We start from the raw sequence: 13708 nt of genomic DNA on the forward strand, positions 1-13708 counted from the left end.
GGCTCCTGGGAACTGGCCAGCTGAGCGGCCTTCTTTCTGTTTCCATTTATCTTACTGCCAAGTCCTCTGTTCTCCTTGATTCTGCTCATTTTATGGCTTCCCACATTTTCCTGAATTCCTCCTATTCGTCGCCATCATGTTCCATCAGCCAGTGGGCGAACACTTACACTGGGCTCTGTGAGGCGGCCGGCGGAGGCCCCATCCCCATCGGCACTGGCCCAGCTTCCTCCACATTCTGGGTGCTAGAACGAGCACAAAAGAAACTTTGATGGTGTGAATTGGGGCAGGCCCTTCGCGGATCTGGAAGCTGCTGGGGTTGGAGGCGTTTATTCACCTGGACGTCCGGCCCCATGCTCAGGAGTCAGACCTGTTTTCACTCTTTCACGCTTCAATTTATCTTTTATTTTTCTGTTTATCCGGTACCTGCCGGTACAAGATGAGCTCCTTGATGGCAAGGCCCCCCTTGTGTCCCCAGGACTGCTACAGTATGCCCAATAGAGACAGCATGAATGTCTGTGGGGCGTACACGGCCAAAGCAGGCACAAATGGGGACCTCTTTTTTCCTAAGCTGCCTTTTGCCCTTGGGAATAGGAAGAAAAAACATAGGCTTCGGACAGACAAGTAAAAAACAAGATTGACACATGTGGCCAGGATTAGAAAATCAGGTTAATGACAGCTTTATTTTATTTTACTTTTATAATGTGAAGAACTTTTTCTTTGCCGCATCTCTTATGCTAATATCAGGTGACTGGCATGGCCTAGCACTGTGTATGCCCCCTGCCCCCTCCACACCCCCTGAGGACACCCCCCAATCCCCCCACCGAGGGGAGCACTTCCTCCCTCCCCTAAAGGACCGGCCAGCACCAATGAAGAGAAACAAGAATTACAAGGTGCTCCGAGCACATGGCTCAAAGCAGTGGGAGATCCTGGGCCCAGACAGAGGCACCCTCGCTCTCCCCAGGCTCAGGCCCAGAAAAGGGAACCATGCGAGGACGTGCCACGGTGGCCCCCAGCCGCGTCTCGTCGGTGTAGATTCCCCTCCGTGGCGGGCCCGTCTCGCCTAGATCTGGACCCTCTTTGTGAATCGGAGAACTGAAGCCACACGCGGAGGCCCCGGCGGTGAGCCCCAGGCCGGGCCCCTCGAAAGCTGCCCCTATGGGCATGCTGCCCTCATTCAGGCGTGAGGTGGCCGCACTTGTTGTAAGAGGCTGGTTGCGGAGCCGCAGGTTCAAGTCCAAAACTTTTTTAGCTAAGAGAATAATTTGTTTAGAATCTGATTTTAGTAAACAAGGGGATTCCCGTTTAGTCTTTCTTCTGGGTGTCCAAACAAATCGGTCTCGTCAGGATTTCAGAACGTCCCTCTTCTAAACGTCCTGATCCCGTGCTGAGAGTGGTTGGGGCTAGAGGAGGGGCCGTGGGAGGGGGCCGCTCACACGGTGATGGCAAAGCCGAAGAAGCCCCTCGTGTACGTGAGGCCGCGCTGGGTGCCAGGCCGGGGGGTGCTCTGTGCTCAGAACTCTACGCTAAGGATGGCTCTTCTTTCCCGATTAGTTCCCAGAAATGAACGCAATGATAATGAGACGGTTCAATCTACCAGGAGACGTGGAGCGTGCTCAGCAATACGTATTGCAAGTAAGTGCCTCACCTGTTTTATCGCTTGCAACGGTAAAAGTCTCCTTCAAAGCCAAGCAAAATAGTTAAAATTTTTAAAGTAGTATAAAAATAGTGTGATGATCACTTACCCCCTTCCCTCCCACCCCACCTTCCCCTCCAGACTTTGCACGTCCCCCCCCAGCCCATCCCCAAGTTTTCTGCTCGTTTCGTGTCTCTTCTGTCGTTTCATCTAGCCTTGTACCGGGACTCCAAGCCTCAGCCACCCTAAATGCTGCTGCTAGAGTAGGAAGTGGAGTTTTTATGTCATTTCTAGCAAATTCTCATAACTTTTCAAATTATTATTGCCATTCTGGGAGTCCACGTTTTTCTACCAGCAATGTGGTTGGCTTTAGCACATTTTGAGAACTGTTTTTTAGAGTCTACATACCACAGTATTTTTAGTATTTACAGAGTTTTTTGTTCTGAGAGTGAATTCTAATTTTTGGAAATAATGGTCATTTTGGACTTTATCTTTTAAGTTTTGTTCCTGAAAAGGTTACAGTCACATAATATCAAGGTGATTTGTGAAACGATTACAAAACATCGTTACCAAAATCCTAGATTCAAGATTTAGAATTAGAATGGCACTTTTGGGAAGCCATCTAGCTTGGTTCCCTCAGGTGAGAGATAAAGAAATGGAGCCACCAGGCCTAAACATCACCCCTCAGTGAAGTGGTAGAGCCAGGTTTGGGGCCGGGGCTTCTCGGGCAGATCCCATCGTCCTCCTGTACCCCAATAACTCACAGCCTCAGCTTTAGGACAAGAGTGATAACTCTAAAGTCAGCCCAGCATTCTAAGGGAGAAGAACCCTTGTCACAATTAGCTGCAAGGCGGAAGTGGCCAAGCAGTGACCCAAGAACACAGCATGAAAAGCCGCGGGGGCTCAGGGTGGCCCATCAGAACAGACTCTGGCAAGCTCCGGCAGCCTGGAAGTTCCCAGCATGAGTGAGCCTGGTGAGGCAGTAGCCCGGTTTGGAGAAACTCAGAACCAAAAGGCTAAGTGCCAGCTGATGAATCGTTTTTAAAAGCTGTGAGCACTTAACTTGGGCCCAGGGAAAGGGTTTGCTCCATATGCTCACCACGGAACCTTGTTCGGTCAGGAACCTTGGGTCACTGTGCCCAACCTCTGGACACACGACGGAGGCGACTCATGTCCCTCGGGACTGACCGCAGGAGAAGGATTTAAATGTGGCGGGGCAAGTAAGAGCTGGCCCAGTCCATAATGTGTCTTTTTTTCCCCCTGCAGAGTGACGGTGTGCAACAAACAACCTACCTCGCCCAACAATATTGCCATAAAGCAATAAGAGAGATTAGTAAACTCCGACCTTCGCCTGAAAGAGACGCCCTCATCCAACTCACAGAAATTGTACTTACACGGGATAAATGACAACTTTCCATTTTCTGTGGCAGCTATTTACCAGACTGTGCCTAAACAATTTTATGGAACACCTATTTTTTTTTCTTTTTATGCTTTCAGTGATTGATTGATTACCAAAACCTTTTTTTAAAATCATTTCAACCTTGTTTATTGGTGTTTTTTTAAAAGAACTTTTTAAAGCCAGTTGTATTGAAGGAAGCCATAACTATGTCATTAAACCACCTGAATCTGTCCTTGGTTCTAGTTCTGTAAACTTTAATGGGGGATATTATTTATGTGTGATTGTTTACAATGTTAATCCACATGTAAGGCCACAATAAGAATAAATAATCAATGTTTAAATGATTTGGGTTTTTCACCTTTCCTGCACGACATTTGGAAATACAAAGGTTACAGAAAGACAGCAACTTCATTATTTAAGCTTAAATTTTGGTTATATTTAACAGTACCCAAAATTGTATATAGGAGAATGATTTATTATAAAAGACTGTACATAAAATTTAGACAATAGGTTATATACAAATTAAGAAAATTTTCCAATCGATAACAGTGAAATGAAAGTTATTTAATCACTAATGATACTGAAATCATGTTACAATAAACAAAAGGAATTAACCAGTCGCATTGACCTAGGATGAAATAAAAAGGTATTTCTCTAATTTTCAGAAACAAATGTTTTATACTGATCTTTTTCATTCACTGTGCCAAAATCTGCAATACCTGATACAACTGACTATACTCTGAAATTCAAACAAGTCCTCAATACACAGAAACCCACATTGAGTGTCTACCTTAGATAGCCTAAGTAATATAGATTTGGACAAGACAAGAACAGAAATGTCACCTCTGAAGATTTGACCAAAAGCCCTTCCTTAAATCAAGAGGAGACACACAAAGTGCACGTGATACTTTTAATGACAAATGAAGTCTCTGCTTTGGGGATGGTCCCTGTTTATTCTGATCTAACAACGCAACTATTGTGTTCCCTACTTGACCTTGTTTGTTTTGGGTTGTCTCAACCAGACAATAGATTTAATAGTGCCAGTACAAAAGTCAATGGCATCTTTTTCCTTTTTTTTTTTTTTTTAAACCCTTCTCTTCTGGCTTAGAATCAGTACTCAAATTGGTTCCAAGGCAGAAGTGGTAAGGGCTACGCCACTGGGGTTAAATGACTTGCCCCCAGGATCACATGGTCTGAGGCCAGATTTGGACCCAGGATCGCCCAGGATCGCCCATCTCCGGGCCTGGCTCTCTATCCATTGAGCCACCTAGCTGCCCTTGAATCGACTTTTACAAAAATTACTTGTAAATGGTGCTCATAATTTCCTCATACTGAATCAGCATTTGACCAATAGTACTTGAGAAAGACAGCTGCTGTAAAGCTCATGGAATAGTATGGCAATAAATTGGACCCCATAATTTAGACAATCTTGTCTAAATTTTCATTAAAATAATCTGATTCTTTTATACATCATCTTAGCTTTGAAAGAAAATTTTAGAAAAGGAATTATTTTAAATGTCCAAAATAAATCACTTTCTTCTAAGTCAGGGCAAGTTAATATAAGGCTTACACCGATTTTTTGTTCATGGAGTATGTGCTGAGAAAATAGAAGCATTATTCTACAATAAGTCCATACTTTTTATTTTGTAAAAAGCAAACCAATGAAGGAAAGGACAAGACCTTTGGTTCACTTATGTATTTATGAATGGAAAAAGTGAAAATGCAAATTCACTCATAAAAAAACTTAGGTACAAATTACAACATACAGAAGACCACCCAGTTTTGTTTCACATGGATACCTTAGAGACTCAACAACTTAACAGACTGTGTGTGAGTTCTCTAGGTAAAGATTACAACAAATTGGAAGCATCTTGGATTTTTTTAAAGTATATTTCAATACATAAGTTCGTATGCATGCTTTAAACAAATAGTATAGTTCAAAAATGAGCAAGAAACTAAACAAAAGAATGACCAGCACTAGCATTAAACTCTTCTTCCAGATTCGTAATGTTAGTCTAACGTAGTGTTAGTTACCATGCTGCACTGAAAAATGTAATGGCACAATTGGAATCATGATTCATTAAATACTAAACCCTACTTCCCCAGAATATTTAGGCTGGTCATAAAATTAAGAATGCATAAGTAAATACATAAGCATAACCTGTTACTGACAGTTATTTGTACAAAATGCTTCTCAGCAATATATAAACTGTCTCCCAAAAGTTACGCTCATGGATGGACATTTGATCATACTGATAAAACAGAAATATGGGCACATTTTAAAACAGTAAGACAGATCTGTTCACCATTATAGTTGTCCCACAGTATGATTGAATACAAGATCCCACTTGAAAAGCAAAAGAATTTTAATCAGTATAGTGCATGATTGATTCCACATAATTTCCAGGGAACAGGCCAGTCACTCGATTGCAGACTCCTTCATACCATCCATCATCATTCTTCTTTATAACATAAATGATTGCACCCTCCATAAAAGATAGCTCGTCATCCTTGTCCTTTGTATAATCATATATAGCAACAACTATAAGGGAGAAAAGAGTTGAAATAGTAAATAAACATTGACTACACTTCTCCACACTGTCATGACACATCTAGTGCAACAAGTTCAATCATTTCAAAGATTTTTTTCAAACTCATCATAGTCAAAACCATATACTGCCAGTTTAATCACAATTTTAAGCAATAAAGATCTTATGTTTGATATATCATATGGACCTATATTTCTATAATTGCTACTTATGTATTTACTGTAATTTTAAAGTCTTTAGAGAAAATTTTAATTACAAAATTTACAAATTGTGTGGCTTCTCTTCAATTTACTATGGGAGAATTTTATGATAGCCAAGGACAAACATGAACCTACTAACCACAAAAGTTTCAAGATTATATCTTAGAGCAGGCCATCATTAGCATCTTGTACTTTATTATATGCTGGAAAATAAAAACACCACTTTACTCTTGTTCTTAATTTTGAAATGTAAATAGAATGCTGGATTTTTTTTTTAACAAAACAGGGTGATAATTTCACTGAGATTAAAGAATGTCATAGCATTCAAGATTTTGAAACATTTTCTGTGTGAGAAGTATGTGTTGTCAGGGAAAGAGGGATTCTTTTTAGAAATGTGATGGCTAGGAAAAAAGGCTTTTATTATGGGGGTAAGAACTGGTGCAAGAAGTCACATATTTTCATTGAAAAGAAAAACATTTCTTTTTTCCTAAAAAATTGAAGACTGTTAGATTTGGGAGAAAAAAACCTGAATGATTATGACAAAGGTCTGGTGTGTTTATTAGTCATCAAAGAGATTGGAACACATGACTCATCTTGCTCCTCTTCCCTTTAGTGTGGAACAGAGAATTTTAAAAGTTCTGTTCTTATAGTCATGTCAAACTTTTCTTTTAGAATTCTAAAAAGAAGAATAAAAAGGGAAACTTTTGAGGTCCTGTAGGCCCATCCTTCCCCAGAACAAAATCTCCTCTCTCCAACATCCCTGACTTTGGGCAAGCAGTCTCTGCTCCAATACTTTCAGTTACTAGGAGCTCACTATTCTACAAAGCAGCAGGTTCCATTTTTTTCAAAACTCCATTTGATCATTCTTTTTTGTACCCTGCTAAAATCTGCTTCCCTGTTAACTTCCACCCACTGCCCTCTGGAAAGACAAAGAAGTCTAATCCTTCTTCCACATGGCATGCCTTTTAATATATAATCAGCTATCATGTTCCCATCTGCTTTCTTTCCAGGCCAGCCGCCCCCATCTTCCTCTCCCACCCCCAACAATTAAGCATTTCTTATGGTATAGGTTTCTGATACTTTACCGTCCTGACCACCAATCCCCTGAAAAGGTTTTAGTTTGCCAATGTCCATATTAAATGCAGCACTGAAAACTGAGAGGATTAGCTGCCCTCCTCAGGGCATTATATTTATAGGAATGCACTTGAAGAGTTTATCCATTTGTCTGGCAATTATATCACACTTAACTCAGAGTTACTACTGAAACCCCAATATCTTTTTCACATTAATCATTAGTAAGCTAGGTTTCCACTGTTGTTTCAAACAACAAACAAACAAACAAGAATAAAAGCAGAGAACAAAACCCACCTCAGCACTTTATCCTGTCACAGAGATGGAGTTCTTGAAAACTACCAACAGAAGCTATGCTTAAACCCTTCCCAGCTTGGTATTAAGATGAAAAAACAGAATGCAAGCTCTGACAAGCAACTGATTGATCATCTTTCCAAGACCCAGCCTAGCTAAACTCAGGGAGGTTCATTCCCAGAAGCCTGCCCAACAGCTGATGAATGCTTTTTGCCACAGCAACTCAATGGTATGTTTATCGAATCTGCAGATAACAAAACTGGGAGGAAATAGCCAAAAACACTGGAGGACAGACTCAAGATTCAGAAACATCTTAACAAGCTAGAATGGTAACAAATACATATCCTTCATAATCTGGCTTCAAATGATGCCAGGAAGTTTATATTTGAGCCTACAAGCAACTAGAAACCAGTGGAGCTTCTTGAACAGGAGAATGACAAGCTCAGAAATGAGACTTAGAACTTCAGAAATTTAGACTTTGGAATTTGTACGAAGGATGAACTAGAAAGAGTGGGTAAGAGGTTATCAGAGCCAAACTAAGATGGTGGTCATGTGAATGGAGAAAAAGGGGAGGAGATGGCAGGTGTCACAGAAGGAGATTCAAGAAGACTTTACACCACATATTAACTGGGTACGTAGGAGGAAGTAAAAGAGACAAGCTGAGGATGACTTCAAAGTTCTGAGGCTGAGTTACTGGAAAGATGATGCTTTGGACAGAAGACAGAAGCAGAGAAGGATAAAGAATGTGATGAAATACCACATGAGAAAAATGAGGAATATCAGGGATTTAGAGCAACTTTGGTCAGACTTGCATGAACTAACGTAATGTAGTTCAAGAAAAGAAGAATCAAGATAACAACATATACAGTGACCACATGAATGTAAAGGTATAAAAAAATTCAAATACTATAATAATGTTGATTTTCAATACTTTTCCAAATCATACATAAGCCAATGCAAATATTTAATGGCTCCATTTTTAGGGATTGTGTTAATTAAGGTATTAAAGGTAGAATTATCAATGTGGCATTCTCTGGACTACCTGGCTCCGGCTTCAACCTTAAATGTAACACATGTGCTTTAAAGATTTTAATAATGATTTGGATATTTTCATTTCTATGAAAATTCTTGTTTTAAGTTTAAAATAATATTTACTGCCAAAATCCAGGAGGAAACAGCCAACTTATTATTAGTTACTCAAAATCTGACCAAGAAAATGACTCAGGTCTCTGATTATCAGCCAAATGTTCAATTAGGTCAATCAAATAGGAAGAAGGCGAGATATTTAAAAGGTAAGGCCTAGAAACAAATGCCATTACCTGGCTTAGCAGTGTTTGACAGAGCTACCAAGAGATATAAGAAATTATATACATATATAGAGATGAAAAAACACTGATTGGGGGAAGACTAAAATGAAAATGGAATTTGCTGCTCCCTAACACTGATTTATCAAATAGATAAACACAACTGTTGGTTAAAAGCAAGATAATATTAAACTGAGGTTATTCCTTGATAAGGGATGCAGTGGAACTTAATCATAGTGAATTATCTGACTTTATATTAGTAAAATGGCACCATTTACAATAGTTTCTAATGATGATAGACCATTTGTCTACTTTATTTCCCCCCAAACACTAAAGTACGAGATGTCTCTAAAGTGGATAGTTTTTCTAGTGGTTGGTTGTTTGTTTGGGGCAGGGGTCAGCAATGTATGGCTCTCAAGCCATATCTGGCTCTTCTGAGGGCCAGATATGGCTCTTTCTGCAGGAGCCATAAAGTCCATTTTTTTTCAGACGCTGTTACAGGAGTGCACTGTGAACACTGTATGGCTCTCACAAAATTACATTTTAAAAAATGTGGCGTTTATGGCTCTCATGGCCAAAAAGGTTGCCGACCCCTGGTTTGTCTTTTGATATCACACTCAGAATTGCTGCCCTCTATAAAACTTTAGATCAATTCACTCCTGGTGGTATCTTACCTTTCTCAATATAGCTTTTCGGGGCCCAGGCAGGATCTCCATCTGCATATGGATCATTATACTGAACAACTGCAGCCTCCTCGTCTTCATAATCAACTGGGGGTGGTGGTGGAGGAGGTGGGGAATCATCAAACATAGGAATATCGTCTGGTGGAGGAGGCGGCGGTGGTGTAGGGCTATCAGCAACTAAAAAGTATTTACAAAATTGATTTGGATGAGAAATTGTACAAAATAAAAGATAACAGACTAACAAAATTCAAGAAAAATTCAAAAGTATATAAAGCATGCACTATAACAACATGCACTGATTAGGAATGGAAAGCTTGGTGTGTTAAAGCTTATATTTGCTTAATAGCATTTAAAAGAATTTAACAACAGCAATAAGTAAATAAAAATAAAGGTAACTTGGAAATTGATAATCTGCAGAGGTTCAGGAAGGAATTTTTCCTTTCAGAGGACTATAAACTTGCACTGCAGGAATAGAAGGCTGTCCCATTCCAAAATATAAGACAGGACACAAGCACCCAATTTATTAGACTGCTGAGAATTTGATACAAGTTCTTTTTTCCCCCCATCAATTCATCTAAGGTGAATCTTATATTTTTATGATTTATCCATCTGTGATCTATTATTGATGGTGCCCAATCCCCCAGTCTTTACTTGAGGAACAGCCTTAAACACAAAAACCAAGAAATATTTCACCAGCAGGGTTTACTTGGGACTTAAAAAAATACATTTTAACCAGATAAGAGAAAATGGAAATGCCTAAAGAGAGAAAAATTTTGAATGAGAATAAGTGAAGTTCAGTGTTTTTCCAAGTTGTTCATGTGCATGTTTAAGTACATTTAAATTTGGAAGTTTATGTGAGAAGCACACTAAGGTTTTTAATTTTTACTAGTAAAAGTTAAACATGGAAAAAGAACAAAATAAAAATATGCTAGGTATATTAAATCATATGAATGTACATTTATTATATCAAATCAATTAACATAAAAAGCACTTTGTAAACTATAAAGCACTATATAAATGCTTACTCCTATTATTATTAACAAAAATATTGAGGGTAGGACAAAAATGGAAAGAACTTATATTTTACAAAATTTAAATGGTGATTTGTAGTTGAATTTCTAGATGGTATCTGTAATTAACTAGAAGAAATGGTAGCACTGGAAGCTATTTCTGAGTAAAAATAAAGTATTCTGCCACTTAGTTGGACACAAACATAATACCCAAGTCAAGATCAGTTCCTAATTAAGAGGTTCAATAAAGAACTATCACTGACAATCTGCTTTAAATTCCTATTTTATGATTTACTAGACTGTTGTATTCTCTAAAGACAAAGAGCTGAACTGATTTAATATTTAGAAAGTTAATGAAGACTAGAGGCAAAATTCACAATATAAAACATCAGTTCATATCTAGTTAAAGTGTAGAGGAAAGCACCACGAGAATCTGTTTTGATGAGTGGTGTTTCAAAGTTTGCTTATTTTTACACATGGAGTTATTAGCTATTTGAAAACATACCTTGAGCCTGAAATATAGACTTAAGATATTTCTATGAAATATTCCTCCCTTTTAGTCATTTTAATGGATTGAAGGAAAAATACTCCTATAGTGCAACAATGAACATATTCCAAGATTCCTTTAAATCTCGGTTTATACAAATGTGAAAAAAGTAAACAGAAGCAGATCACTCAGTTCCTTTTAGGTAGAGGTCTGGCTTTAACTGTTTATCTGCTATATACCTTTCTTCATTTGTTCAATGTTTTTATTCATTCATATGATAATCCAATGTATGTGAATCCATGCTAGTGTGTCCCAGATGAAATTCAGACTTATACTTGGCAGGGACCTAGTCAGTCTAGTTCTTTGTAGACACCTTAGCAAAGCAATACTTGCAATTAAAGTAGATGCTTAATAAATGCCTCTGGAGAATTATCATATTAGGAGAGCACATCTCGAAAATAATGCTTGTTAACAGGACAACTTGAGGTACTAAGATTTTATTTAAACCAGCAAAAATTAATACATAGACTTAAATTTCTACACATACACCTATGCACCACTAGAGGGCCATCTTCAAGGTTGGGAACGTGGGAGATATTTAAATCTAAAAATAAAACGCTCTACAAGCTTTCCATCATGAGTCCTCCTACAAACCTATACAGAACATGGCTGGCAAATCATACAGATGAGTAGTTCAGGGCATGGGACAAGTAAGTCTCAGATCAATCAGTTAGCCAAATTAGAACTAAACTATGTCATTTTCTAGCATGTAGCATTTAAACCTAGAAATAGGCCTTGTAGAGTTTAATTAAATAAAAGTTGAATGGTAGACTTAAAAAATTTTTTTTCATCTATTCAATAAATACATACAAGTACAAAGAAACCTGTGTTTCTATTATGATCATTATTTCACAGGTCTGCTTTTTTAACTATTGCTACATGAAAGGCTGTTTCCCCCATTCCTTTATTTTTGAGAAAATTAACTTTTTTTAAAAATCACATTACCTACATCATCCAATTATCAACCCAGAGATATAGAAACTGTAAAGCAAAAGATAAAGGTGGTTCTGTAATAAGGAGATAATGACATTATTACTCCAAAAGTCTTCAATATTTTAAGATTACTCTGAATCCATTCAGGATCAGTCTGTGGTCTTAATAAAATCAATGGGAAGTGGCCAGAATATCAAAAGGGTAATACCAAAGAAAAGGCATCTCTTAAAGGGGCAAATATTCACTTTCCATGGGGACTTTGCTTTGCCCCCCCCCCAAAAAAAATCCAATTCAAGAATATGCTCTAGAAAGCCAGAGCAATATCATAAGCCCTTAGTATAGTAAGTGAAACACTTTGTATGTAGAAGTAAATAAATGTCAGTTGGCTGAATGAAAAGTTACTCCTCTCAAGAGGGTCAGAATGAATTGCATATAAAATTTCCAGCAATGTATTCTACTGGTAGATGTGCTGGCTATGTGGGGATACAACCTGAAACCTCTCCCTGATAATTATATTGAAGGATCCAAATTTTAGAAAAAATTTTAAGTGTTTTAAATTATGTCACTGTTGTGTGCAAAGAGTGGGTGAGGAAGACCCAGAAGGATGGAATAAAAAGCAAACCCTGTACTCAAGGAGCTCATAAACTAAACTACTTGACCTCAGCACCCTACTTACCCATTGTTATTTAGACTGGTTTGTCATGATAAAATAATCCTTGCTAGCCATTACTCAGATTTTTCCAAAGAAGGAAACATTCATGGCGATTTTAAAGCAAAAATCAAGTAATTTCTGGCACTTCTCTGAATTAATGAGGTATCAGCTAGTGAAAACTTACCCCCAAACTATAAACTCAAAATAGTTTCAAAAATTCATTAAATCCTCCCTTAATGGAGATCATTAAAGGAGTCAATAATTTTACCATCCCTTTTCTATTTGTAAGCATTCACATTAAGCAGAAAGAAGCTCCTAGAAATTCATTATCATCCAACCCACCAAATGTAAAGCATAGAATAATCTGCTTGTTTTTGTAAACCAACTCTACCATGTCAGACCATATAAGTATGACAGGCAAATATCAAACTCGGTCAAAATATTAAAACCCCATTCAACCTGGACAGTAAGTATGATCACTATATATCTTTATATTTGACACTAACATACAAAATTAAGTGTGGTAACAGAACACAGAATAACTTATATGGAACACTACCAGATATACCTATCAAAATTTAGAGAGAGGCTTCCAAAAAATTTGGATTTGCATGTTTGCACATATATTTCTGAAGGATCTACACAATGCAGACCCCTTGTGTTTTTAATCATTTGACACCCATTATCCAGAGTCCATTGGAAGACTTACATGGGTCAGTAATCATGCACACAACAGAAAAAAACTGAAGATCGTGCTCTTCAATTTTGACAGCACATTGCACCTGTATTCAAGATAGGATTAGCTTTTCTTAAAAAATAAAAAATAAAAAAAGGGAAAGGAAAGGAAAAATCTGACTCGCCAGCCATGCATGCTATAAGGAGACAGCCTCTATTCTTTGACAGCTCAGTTTGTCCAAACTTACTGTTTTCCTGCACCCTGGCCACGAAGCCTGTGAGAGGTATCTGTGGAGTCAACTGAGGCATAGGGGGAGGGGGTGGAGCAATAGAAACTGGTAGCAACAACACGGTATGGGGGAAGTAAAACAGATAAAGGAAAGAAAAAGAAACAAACAAAAAGCAGAAGTCAGTTACAAGGACCACAAACATAAGTATGCAAAGAACAGTCTGCAAATGAAACAAAACAAAAACAAAACAAAACAAAAAAACAAAACTAAAACAAAACCTATAGCACCTTCAGGTTTATTTCCAAAAGCAAAACTAACTCTGAACTGGACTGATCAACAGATAGTTTTTTAAAAAAGAATAAAAATGGAAATCAAGGAGGCAGTCTAACCTATCACAAAGCTTAAATAAGAGATTTGTATTATAACACCAGCAACATCCTTTTTTTTTTTTTTTTAAACCCTTATACTTCGGTGTATTGTCTCATAGGTGGAAGAGTGGTAAGGGTGGGCAATGGGGGTCAAGTGACT

At 38.2% G+C, this 13708-nt stretch overlaps 2 protein-coding genes across 24 annotated transcripts in view; one reads left to right on the plus strand and one right to left on the minus strand.

Annotated features, from left to right (window-relative positions):
* The window catches only part of PDSS1 (decaprenyl diphosphate synthase subunit 1), a 36839-nt gene extending 32673 nt beyond the window's left edge, over positions 1 to 4166 (plus strand). The window contains exons 10-11 of the mRNA XM_044678117.1: positions 1552 to 1632; positions 2900 to 4166. Coding sequence (XP_044534052.1) covers positions 1552 to 1632; positions 2900 to 3040 — 222 coding nt within the window. The 3' untranslated portion in view covers positions 3041 to 4166. The remainder of the gene's footprint in view (positions 1 to 1551; positions 1633 to 2899) is intronic.
* A 93-nt stretch (positions 4167 to 4259) lies between these two features.
* Positions 4260 to 13708, minus strand: part of ABI1 (abl interactor 1) — a 96163-nt gene continuing 86714 nt past the window's right edge. For 12 of the 23 annotated variants that reach the window (XM_044678694.1, XM_044678693.1, XM_044678690.1 and 9 more), the window contains 2 exons: positions 9125 to 9310; positions 4260 to 5574 (listed from right to left, as the gene is read on the minus strand). In XM_044678694.1, the coding sequence (XP_044534629.1) occupies positions 5399 to 5574; positions 9125 to 9310 (362 nt within the window). In that variant the 3' untranslated portion in view covers positions 4260 to 5398. Of the gene's footprint in view, positions 5575 to 9124; positions 9311 to 13194; positions 13286 to 13708 lie in introns of all 23 variants that reach the window. The other 11 variants (XM_044678691.1, XM_044678685.1, XM_044678674.1 and 8 more) reach the window with 2 other exon arrangements.

Source organism: Gracilinanus agilis, chromosome 5, assembly GCF_016433145.1.
Source record: "Gracilinanus agilis isolate LMUSP501 chromosome 5, AgileGrace, whole genome shotgun sequence".
In the NCBI taxonomy this organism is placed as follows: domain Eukaryota; kingdom Metazoa; phylum Chordata; class Mammalia; order Didelphimorphia; family Didelphidae; genus Gracilinanus; species Gracilinanus agilis.